The sequence below is a fragment of the Corvus cornix genome, chromosome 2, assembly GCF_000738735.6.
Source record: "Corvus cornix cornix isolate S_Up_H32 chromosome 2, ASM73873v5, whole genome shotgun sequence".
Taxonomy (NCBI): domain Eukaryota; kingdom Metazoa; phylum Chordata; class Aves; order Passeriformes; family Corvidae; genus Corvus; species Corvus cornix.
Genome location: NC_046333.1, coordinates 39,690,022 through 39,702,224, shown reverse-complemented (window position 1 = coordinate 39,702,224; position 12,203 = coordinate 39,690,022). Strand labels below are relative to the sequence as shown.

General features: G+C 38.4%; 1 protein-coding gene across 10 annotated transcripts in view; it reads right to left on the bottom strand.

Annotated features, from left to right (window-relative positions):
• Positions 1 to 4,964: 4,964 nt before the first annotated feature.
• Positions 4,965 to 12,203, bottom strand: part of SLC4A7 (solute carrier family 4 member 7) — a 93,964-nt gene continuing 86,725 nt past the window's right edge. For 9 of the 10 annotated variants that reach the window (XM_039571247.1, XM_039571256.1, XM_039571269.1 and 6 more), the window contains one exon: positions 4,965 to 9,418. In XM_039571247.1, the coding sequence (XP_039427181.1) occupies positions 9,337 to 9,418 (82 nt within the window). In that variant the 3' untranslated portion in view covers positions 4,965 to 9,336. The remainder of the gene's footprint in view (positions 9,419 to 12,203) is intronic. The other variant, XR_005604512.1, reaches the window with a different exon arrangement.

Below are 12,203 nucleotides of genomic sequence, written 5' to 3'. Positions count from 1 at the left end.
GAAAAGTCAGGTTTAGATTAGATATTAGGAGGAAATGTGAGGGTGATGAGGCACTGGAACAGGTTGCCCAGAGAAGCTGTGGACATCTCTGGAAGTGTCCAAGGTCAGGTTGGATGGGGCTGTGATCAACCTGGTATACAGTGACAGGTGCCTCTGCCACAGCAGAGACTTGGAACTCGATGATCTTAAGGTCCCTTCCAACCCAGACCATTCTATGAATCAGTGATCATACAGTCTGCCAAAGAATAACAGAAATTTTCGGCAGTTTAGAATCTAGGTCTTCTGAATGCCTTAAACCAATCGTGTCTGCTTTCCTTGCAGTGGGATACACAGCTTCTTTTCACAGATGAGCAGAGCTGTATGGCACGGCCTCATTAGGGCCATTATCACACAATAAATCCCTGCAGACAAACGTTCAATCTGTAGGTCTGACTTTCCACAAAAGCCCTCAGCTCGTCACTTGCACGGTACACAACACCTGTTCGCTGACAATCTTCTAAAGCCCTAGAAACATACAGAAAGACACAGAAAGAGGATATTCAAGAGGAATCTCTTGCTGCACCAAAAGCAACTACACTGATGCAGATCCTTCTCTGAGTTAAAAAAAAAAGAATGGTCAGGAGCAGGCTAAGGCTGTAGAATTATCCTAGAGAATTACATATAGCTGTAAGCATATTGGTTGAGCACTTCCAATTTAAAAACCAAGAATATAATACCACTGTCTGATCCTTTCTAACTATTTTACTGTTCACTAAACATAGACTGCTTGGACATTCCCTTTGGTGTATCTTTAATGCGATTTTCTGTATCAAACCTGATGGGCTCCTTTTCTTGCCGTGCAGCATAGAATTCCTCTACTACTGATTTTTATTTGTCCTCCTCCTAAAGGCAAAGCAGAAGAAAACTGGCCATGAAACAAAAGCGTTGTAAACTACCAGAAGCTGCTCCTTCCCAAATGAACATCATTTTCCCAGTTACACAATCTCGCAACACAGAACTACCCAAAATGCAACTGTTGACAGTATGAATTCGTGCACTGTATTAAACCCCTCTCAGAAGTTGCCTGTGAGCCCAGTCCACCCATTTCTAGTCTTTTAAACAAGCCTTTATCCTACCACAGGGAATCATTGATCTGGATCCACAAGAAACTTCTCTTGTCTCTACCATGCATCTGCTCAACAAAGTTATTAAAAAACACCTCAGAACACTTCTGTGGCACCAGTTATTACCAGGGAATGAATATAAACAGGATCTACTCTACCAGTCAGCAGACAAAACTACTGAGTTCAAGCTAAACCAAATGCAGTTTGCTCAAAGCATTTATTTCCTTTGCTTTAAGACTATTAAAAGTAAAGAGAAACCAGGTACATCACTAAGCACATTAAGAATCCTCATGAGTAAGAATTTCCATGTATTGTTTCAGTGATATAAGAATATCATCTCCCCAATACCCCATCCATTTGGGATATTTCTGAATCATGACATAATGCAGTAAGTACCTTACACTTGCACAGTAGGAAATACTGTGAAACTCACAAATTGTCTACTTGATCATGAGTACATGTGCACAAAGAACAGATTTCAGCCAATTAAAGAACAACCAAACCACACACAAATTACTTGTCCATGAGCAAACAGAGCTAAACCTTAAAATTTGCAGCATTCTGTGAAATCCTTGGGTTAAATCTCTAAACCACAAATGAAGGATTCCCAGTATGGCTAGGATTTAATCCAGAACCGTTAGGTCTTTGTGATTATTTAGAACATTTTACAACTGTCGACCAACCTTATTTTAGGGCTGCCATTTCAATTCTTTTGCTGTTTGCTCTACCTTGGTAAAGATAAAACAGAGTAACAGATGACTAATATTTTAAATGTTTGTTGCCATTACAGATCCAGAAGACACTGTGCAAAATTGAACCTGATAAACATCAAGCCAAATTCCCTTCACTGCTGCTGAGAATGAAGGGACACTGCTCACTCAAAGATACAGCCCTCACCCAGCTCTGCAGACTCACCCTGAGGTTACCTCTCTGTTTTCCTAGAGGCCAACGAGTCAGCACAAGTCAGTAAGTCCTTCAAGAAAGAGGCCAGCTCTGGCCACAAACTGACCCTGCACTGACCTCTTTAGTCTGTCCTCCCACCATCATCTCAGATGCACAGGATTGGGAAACCTGATTCTGGTTACAAATAATCTCTCCTACTTTAGCCCTGATTACCTTGTCTCCAAAGTACTTCTACTGTACAAGGGCAGGGACGATATGCAGAAAGGAGGATTTATCCATGCAGCTTAGAGTGTTATGTCCTTCAACTTACTATAGAGATTAAACTAATTAATTAACAGCCAGCTGCCAGTGAAAATGGCTTTCCCCTTTCCTTCCCTTCCCCCAGCAATTCTTCTCTTCTTCTTCAGCTGATCTGACCCCAACCTGAGCCAGTTTAGAGAGCTAAACACACAGAAAACAATATACTTCCGTTTATATTGTTACTTTCCTACCAATTTAGCTCATTGTTACAGTGGCCTGATGAGTGTCTCTGCTGACAGGGCAGGAATGCACAGGTGTAAATCGAGGGAGAAGAGCAGAAAGACCCTTTCATCAGTAGCCAGTCATTAAATCAGGTATACTAGCACCATATCCTGGGTGAGGGACAGGGGTAGACTAACAGAAACAACTCCATTTTCCTTCTATCAGCCAGAAACCTGAGAGAAAACAGACATTAATATTCCCTTACCTATTCTCACAGTTATTTGACTCTCTTGAAGTCACCAAGTTCCCACCCCGTGTTTCTTCTTCACTCGTGCCAGCAGAAATTTCCATAGAGCTGGGCTATTCACTGTCCTCATAACTATCCCCCTGCTATTACAGCAGCCATGAGGAATGTGTAAGAAACACACCAAACAACACTCACTCAGTTGTGCCGGATAATAACTGAGATCAGACAACTCTTTTAAGGGACAGAAACACATTAAAAGAAAAACGTCTTTACAGCACGGTCTCATTTAATTCCATTTAAAGCAATGAAATTAGAGCAATATTAATGCATTCATTTTAATTGGGGATAATTACATTTAATTAGTTATGTTGATTCAGTTACATAGGAAGAGAGATGCATTCTGATAGCACTGGAATGCAGGATAGGACAAGAAATGCTCCAAGAGCCCTGTCAGAAATGAAAGAATCCACATGATGAGAAACAGGAGACAAAGGTATTACCCCAGGCTTGATCTGTGGCCCAGTCCAGTATCTGTCCCAGAGACATAAGCACATAAGCTTCAGAAGGTAAAAATAAGCCCCGAAATAAACAAAACCAAAAAGAAGTGTTGGAGGATAAATCTACCCCCACCGACTACAGTGTAATGGGCTCTTCGATAAGATGATGTCCCACATTCCTTATAATCTTTATTAGCAAGAGCTACCACATATGGATAGTTTGTAAGCCAACTATTTGCTCGGTGTTCCCTTGAACTCCTTTCTTAATCATTCCAGCAGCCAAATTCTACTGTCTAATCATACACAGGATAACAAGCTTAAGGTGGATAAAGCAGCACTGGATATGTTGGCTTTAATAAGACTTTTGATTCTCTCGCTTAATAGGAATGTATCGAATATCCTATCTAATACCACAAGCTGGGTCAGATGAAGGTCAGGTGAAAATTCACTCCTTAAAAGAGCCATTAAAAATATATTATTGTCAAAACAGAAATGGATTTCAAACACAGTCAAAATGATAGCAAAGGAAGCATCAAAGGTGACGAAAAATTCCCAAAAGGTACTTTTCCTTATTCAGTCTGACAGAAAAAAATTCTGACTGGCTTCCCCTCCGTTCTCAAAGACCACGGCAGTCATGATAGATCCCCACCAGTGATAGCCTGTGTCTAGGAAATTGTACTGAAGAACCCATACAGACAATCTTTGAAGAATATTCCTTTCATTTTATTAACTGAATCGATATGGAAATCTGTTTGCTATACACAAAAACTTCCACACACATATATGTATCTCAATCTTTAATAACTTCTTTGGAGATTCTCTAAAGGTTAACTAGTGTAAGGTTCCTGTTTTCCTGACAAATGAATATATTCAAGCTACTGCTGTTTTGACGTTGTTTGGTTTTTTTGCTTTTTTTGTTTTCCCTCTGTACCACCCAATTCCATAAATGGCCAGGCCTATTCTCAGATTCCTGGATCCACCAAATGTCAGTCTCTGGGCTAATTTCCAGAGCATAACTTTTCTCTGTTCAGTCTGCCTAAATCCACCCCGTAAACCTGCAGTTCACACACGTAAGAAAAAAAAAAAACGAAAAAAGAAAAAAAGAATAGGGGATTTCTGAGGTCTAGTGAGCAGCTCAGCATCAACTCGAGAGTAACACGGAGATCTTTGAAGTTCACCCTCTCCACCCTCGCTACCAGGCAGACCTTTATAGGGATTTATATCGCTATGACTTAGAGCCTCTGGGAATCCGAGATTGTTCAATGCCTCCTGAAAGCTCAGAGCTGCTCAAGGTGCAGGGCCGTGGAACACGTCATTAGGTGGAACGGGAGGAGCATGGGGACATTGCATCGCCTTCCCTATCGTTCCCTGCCCTCGACTCGACCCGCCCCTCCCTTGCCTTGCTTTGCCCTGTGTTCCCCTTCCTTCCCTCCGTTCCCGGCGGTGCCTCAGTGGCCCCCGCCCCGTCCCCCTCACGCCGAGGCGCGCGCCGGCTCTGCTTCGCGGCCCGGCTCCGGCGACGCTCCCTCCGCCGGGACGGGACCTTTCGACCAATCGCCTCCCCTCTTCTTGAAGGCGCCGGGCCCGCCGGCCAATCGCGACCCGCCGTGCTGCGCAGTGCCGGGGTTCCCAGGCGACCGCTTTCGCCCGCGCCGTTGCCATGGGCACGGGAACGCCCCGGCCGGGCCCGCCCCGCAGGGTCTCACCCCAGCACCTCCCGGCCCCCGGCAATGAAAACAGAAGTGGCCTGAATAGAGTCCAGGAGATTGTTTATTGCTTTTACCAACTTTCTGAAACGTTACAAAAGATAATTTTATTCTAGCAGTAATTAAAACAACACAAAAGGCTGAATTTTTCACATTAAAGACAAGTCTGAGAATTGTGATTTCTGTATAAACTGAATATTGATTCTAGAGTTGGAATAATGTTTTCATTTGTTTTGGATTTGTTTATAAAGTAATAAAACGCCACTGTAATTAGAAAAGCAGTCATAAAAAATTCGAACCATACAGTATGTAATCACATTTCAAATAAAGAGTATTAAAATCAAAACTGCAGTTCAGCTGCAGAAACTGAACCTGGAAGACACCTTTGCACAGGAGCATCAGCAACAATAGAAAGGAAAATACTATAAATGATGTGTCTTTCCAATAAAATCATTTAGAAAAGTATCAATTTTCAAACTCATTCATTATTCCAAATAAATGTCAACAGATACTAAATTCAATATGGAAGTGTCTTCAGGTAAAGTTCAATGCCAACTACAAAGTCCTTTAAGTTTTCACTAAAAACATTATAAAATAAAATTGACAAACTTACTGAGCAATTTGCTTTATTTATAGCAATACACTTATGCTGACTCAAAGCTGTGTGCATCTACAGTATTAAAATTTGCCATAAAATAAATTACTGTTGGTATAAACAAAGTATTTCCCATGTTTTACTGTACTTGATAATTTTGTCCTAGATGAGTAATTAAAACATTACTAATCATAAGAAAGCAAAAAGAAAACTAAGCTCGCTGTGGTGCTCGCCTGACAGATGACATTTGTGAACTGAAAGTCATGAACCATTTACTTTATGATTTACAGAACCTATGTACAAGACAAACTCTTTAGAGCGGTGCAGGCTCTGCGACGTGACACCCATTTGTTACAGATATATTTTACAGCCTGTCAAACCCCCTTTGCAAAGGGCACGAATTAGGAAGTGACCATATAAAGACAGAGATGCAGGTGAAGCAAATGATAACTTACGGGAGAACTTCCATTAAATGCAGAAAAAATGGTCAAGATACTTGGCTGAAAAAGATCCCAAACCATTAGGGCACCAAGTTCTACCCTGACAGGTTTTATGATGACAAACTTGGCAATTTGGAACATTTCAAGGAACAATCGTATAAAATATTATGTTATAGCTGCAAAATTAACATAGGAGGAAACTCTCGTTCACTTGGGCATATGTAAACAGAATGAAAACATGTCACTGTAATACATATGAAAATAGTAAGAATGAGTTTTCTAGAATATAATTTAAACATAAAACTGCATTTTAAGTGATACATTTTAGATGATAATTTAAATGGAGTGGTCAAAATTAAGACCTACATTTAATGTAAACATTCATATTTATAAATAAATTAGAAAAAAGAAAAAAAGGAAAAAGAAGAAGGAAAAAAAAAAAAAAGAGGGACTTCCTGAGGTGGCTCTGCAGCCAGGTACACAGTAGCAACTAAGCTCCATTCCAGGAAACCAAGGCATCTATAAAAAGTGCAGGGTTGTACATTTTCCTCTAACTGTTGGAATGGAAATCCATTGGCGTCGTTTTTACAGGGCTTAAGCCCTATGAAAAAAAAAAAATCAGTGCACAGCAATTATCACTGCTCTTTTGCATCCATTAAGGCAAAACATGTATCTACATACAATAAACTACATTCTTAGCTGTTTTAATACTATGTGTGATTTTAAAGCAGAGAAGGTATAAAAGGAGCAGTGAATCACTTAACCATACATTATCAACAGGGGTTTATGCACTTAATACCAGACCTTCTCCTGTTCATATGGGAAGAAAGTGCAAATGTAACTATTGCCCAAGAACACTGGAACTAAAGGTCACTGTAAACTGGTTTGCAAGTCATGGTATTTCTGGCACTGATTAAAATATCTACACAAATAAATACTGTGATTAGACTTGTGGGGCTTTGGTTTTGTTTCCTTTCAACTTTACTCAAAATATACCCACTTCCTGTAATATTGACTGAAACTTAACGCTTCTGAAGCAGAAGCCAAATACAAGCTGTGCAGTACCATGGAACCCTGATTTCCAGCATTAAAGAGTTAGAAATCCAAGAAGCTCCTAGTAATTTTTTGGGTCTTTGGAAACTGTTGCAAGACTGTGAACACAAAGTGTAAAATACTACTGAGAGGACAAAAGTACTGTGTTGTGGGTGATGCTACATAAAATGCTCAAAATATCTCTTCCCTCCATGATTCAGAGCAAGAGGTACTTAGTAGTCAACTACTGACATGCAGATGGTGTTGTGTGGGGTTTTTTTAAATAAGGTAGAACATTTTGAGAAACCATGTGCTGTAGTTTCACTGTATCTCAGTTTGATCAGAGGGAAAACATGGGTTATTTTCTGAAAGAGCATGAAGTCAAACTAAGGCACAAGCTACACTACTATCTAAGAATGCAGGTCATTACACAGTGTTGGTCAAACTGGTAATGCAGACCTCACTTGCTTTGCCACTGACCTGAGCCTTTGTTATGACAGTTTGGATACCATTATTTGTATTGCTGTACACTACGATTTCCTTTCTTTAAACTGTCTTCTCAGAATCCAGTCAAATGAAAAAAGGAAAGAAAAAAAATGTTATATAATTGCAGCACATTTAAAGGGAACAGTAACAGTCCATGTAATGTAAATACTATTTTTAAATGTTTCTATTTATTCCCACTGATTGCTTTATTTTTGTAATATACAATTACCTTCTCTACAGGTGACACTTGGCTGAAGAGCACCAAAATTCCACCCCAAGTGGTAGTTTCAGATAAAGTCTGCCCTCCTCCAGAATCAGCTCCTTTTGCAATAGTTGAGAATTTTATCATTTGGTCCATGGTAAAACTCCCAACTCTGCCAAAAGCAGAATTAAGTAAACAGCATCTTCTAATATTAAATGAGCACAGATTCTAATTAAAACCATTGTAATGCATCCAGAAAGGGCTAGTGGCAATTCAGAAGGTAAAGATATAACATTGGAAATTAAAGCAAAAAAAAACTAAGGCATAAGGCAAAAAAGAATTAAGAATGGACACTGTGCAGGTAAGTGATCAAGATTTTCATTTATATATAAAATTCTCATTATTTCAAATATTATAATGTTAAACACTAGAACTTGAAAATGTAAGTACAATAAATGCACTGACTGCATCTTTATCAGTGGAGTCCCCAAAAAATCCCATTTACTTTAATAAATGAATATTTATTTTTTCAATTCATCTTACATGATAAAAATTTATACTAATTAAAATAAATAAAGTGTTTAAAAATAAGTTGGTGTGCTATCATATATGCCCTTTACAACGGAGAGGATCAGAACTGTACATACAAATACCACAAGCAATTAGTAATTCATAAAATAATACTGATCACAAACCTATTCCAGAATTGAACTACAGCTAATTTAACCAAATACACAGTAAATTTAAAGATTTATTAACCAGGAAATATATTTGATGAAGATATGAAATACTCTAAAATCTTAGAGGTGAGTAAATCAGATTCTGAAAATCTATGGGAAAAAGTGTAAGCAAAAACAGGAAGAAAAGAATTCAAGAGTACTGACGTGGTGAGTACTTATAAATTCCTATAGACCAATTGCTGCCTGTAAATCCAATTTATATTGTGTAAACATGGAGTGTCCAGAATGGCAAATACTGACTTGGAACTGTAACTACCATTACTGCACTCATACTGCTACTGGACAATAATGAAAACTCAAGAGAATTCAAAACAAGAAAGAAAGCAGCACACCAGGGTATTTAGATACATTTTAAGGCTTAACTAACCACCTGACTTAGGGGTCTACGCCATTTCTGTAGAATAGGAGAGACATAATCCAGAAAACACTAGCATGGAGTGGAGACATAAAACACAGTAGTTCTTGTCAACAGCACATTAATATTTGTTCTATGAAACCATGAAAAAGTATACCCTGCAAAAACAAGCACTAATTGCCTGCATGGAAAACAAAACTTTTGTAGCACACATTATAAACAGAGGTATTGCAAAATTTTAAGCAATGTGGACCAGTAATCATCAGCAAAAGCTGATGTAACTTTTATGCACATATTGATTATTGAAAATAATAAGCATTCATTACAGTCTTCCTATTTAAAAATGAAAATAAAATTTCCAATAAAATAAATAGCTGAAGTGTGATTACCACTCATCTTATTTGTTGGGAAAATCTTCGCATTATGCAAGCATATCTACAGTGCCCTAAACAATGGCAGAAATTAAATATATGTTGCTCCTTAAATTGGAAATCACACTTCCATGGTATAATATCCTACAGTGATATATATACACACACAAATACACGCAATTCCCATTGGTTCCATTCTATAAAGATGTTTCAGCATCCACGTATCTCACAACACGTGAATTTTCCACTTCGATTTTCACACTTTCTGGTTTTTCAGGGCTGTTTGAAAACAAAGAAGAAAATGTAAGGTTTGGTTCACTTTACGAAAGATTAAATTTCAAACATTTTATACTTCACAATGAACACTGAAAGTATTTACATAAGGATGCTTTGATGATGATGCATTTCTATTGCATTCTAGTAATTGTTAAATACTCTTCACAGGAATAGTACAAACAAAGAGAGAAAACACCAACATCTCATCCATAAATACCGTATCTAATTCCACTGCTTTTATTGATTAGAAACTGTTAATGCAAAGCATCTTTAAAAACAAACAAACAAACAAACCCCCAAGACAGCCTGCAAAACTGTCTAATTAAAAATACCAAAAAACACATAACAAGCAATATTACTAATACTTCTTTATTCTTGGGCAGGGAAACCATCTGTTCACAAGAATGGGAGAACATTTCAGTCTGTTCAAAACGGGAAACCACATTTCCAACAACAGCAGAGGACAGTAAGAAACCTGTGTAAGTGTCCATTCAAGTGAAGCAGAAGACCCTAAAGACAACTGACACTCTTAGGGACACAGACACTGAACAGTCCCTGACTGAAGGACAATAAGGAATGTCCCAAAGTAGTTGCAAGTCAGTAGAAGACGAAATGGAACAGCATAACAGGGAGGATGAGTTTCAAAAGAGATGACACATCTGTAGAGTTGCTCTTTAAGGAAAAAAAAAAATATTAGAAATTCATGCAAAGAAAACTTCTGAGTCTCCTTAGAAAATACAAGTGTGCTGGAACTCCACAGAGTCTGTAAACTAAGCAAGATGGCTGAGGTAGAAAGACAAGGCAATCAGGATCAATTCAGAAAAGGCAAAAAAAATTAGAAACTTATCTTTTTAAAAATATATTATTTATAAGTAAATCATGCCAACCCACACAACACGTCATCTGGAATTATAGAAGACATGCTTCCTTTGGATTGCATTAGTATTTGAATATAAATCTGAAAAAAGCAGTGCCTACAGAACCATTTTTAGCACAGCACTAAATGTCTGTCTGTACCACCAGATGAAGACAGTTATGCAGAAAAACCTTAGCAGAACTGATATAGGTAATTTACTGGGAATTACTTTTGACTGACCAGTAGTGATGTCTCTGAATCTCAACAGCCTGAAAAGAAAGTGTAGCAAATACCTCAAAAGAGCAACCACTTGAGTTAAGGTTCAAGAAGCCTGCCTTTCAACATTTTCCAGATTAATGCAATATCAGATTGCCAGTTAAAAAGCTGGTTTCTGGCACCAGTAGTTTTTATTTTCCATTTGTGGTTTTAGCAAGTTCCCTACCAAGATGGAATTTTTACTGTACTAAGCTCAAGCAGGGTATTCCATAGAATCAAAGGGAAATATCTTACAGCAAAACATAACAAATAGATAGTATAATAAAGGCTAAGAAGAACAAAAACCACTGCAAACCAGTCAGAAGCCTGATTTGCTAGTGTTGCATATAATTCCATACTAACTCAACCTACTCAGGAAACAGGAAAGTGAGAGATGAAATTGTACTAACTTATAACTGCCTGAAAACCAAATCTCAACATCTTAATTCTCCTGGAAAAAGACATACAGGCCTGTATCTCTTCAAGCCTTATATACCAATGGCTTCCCAATGGCACTAGAGTCATCCACAAATTCTGTAATGGCTTTCTGAGAATTTAGCAAGAAAGATTAAATAAGGAGGGTATACTGACACACATGCTCTATTATCGCTTTAATGCCTCTATTATTTGTCTTCTTGATGGTCTTGCTTGTGTGGTACTCAAGTTTTAAAAATGTTTTAATTAAACATGTGCTTAACATTTTAAAAATGTTTAAACAATACACCCTAGACATTCACTGGAAATGGTGCCTGCACTGATGAGTCTCTCAAGCTTTTCCTCTTACAATACCTCAAAACTCTGTCTCCTTCACCCTTGACTGACCTGCTGTCTGGCCAAAACAAAGCATCTTTCCATGCCTAGTTCAGAGCGATGCATGTGGTGAACAGACAGATGATATACAAGTGCTAAGTCACTACTAGTGTTTCCAAAAGTACCACAGATGGCTTGAACAGAGCCATGAACAGAGAGTATGAACACTCCAGCCTTGGACAGAGTATGAACACTCCCTCCTCACCATGAATGTTTTCGCTGAGATGTAATTTTATACAAAACCTGACAATTTTGTATCTCTGAAATATGTCTTCCTCTGACAGAATTGGCTGAAAGGGATCAACCAATAGAAAATGTATACAACAGACAACAGAATTGCTTAGGTTTAGTTTTCTGAGGCAAACATGCCCATTCTCCCCTTCCCTACATAAAAACTACTAAGCAACAGCTGCATGGATGTGGAACAGTCCACAGATACCAGTCCCTATAAATTACAAGCCTTTCAGGAAGTTGGGGATATTCCACTTAAGTATTCATGTTTTGGCTTGTTTTCCTTGATAAATTCAGGGAAATTCTTCCCTTGATAGATTCAGCCAGACAGGGAAGAAATTAGGATAGAATAGCAGAATGATTCATCACACACAGACTTTGTTCTTTGACAGGGAGCTCACGAGAGAAAAGGCTACTGGCCAGCACAGAAGATGCGTGTGAGTTTACAAGGATTGTTTACAGCACTGAGGACTCATGATCTGTCCAGGTACTTCATTCAAGTATATTTCATATTCACTGAAGATAGTATCTGAGACAGGTTTAATTTTTAGATATTGAAAATGAGTTGAGGAAAAGCAAACCAAGCAACCTACCCACCCACAAAAACATAGGGCAGATCCTAGGGCAGCACAAAGC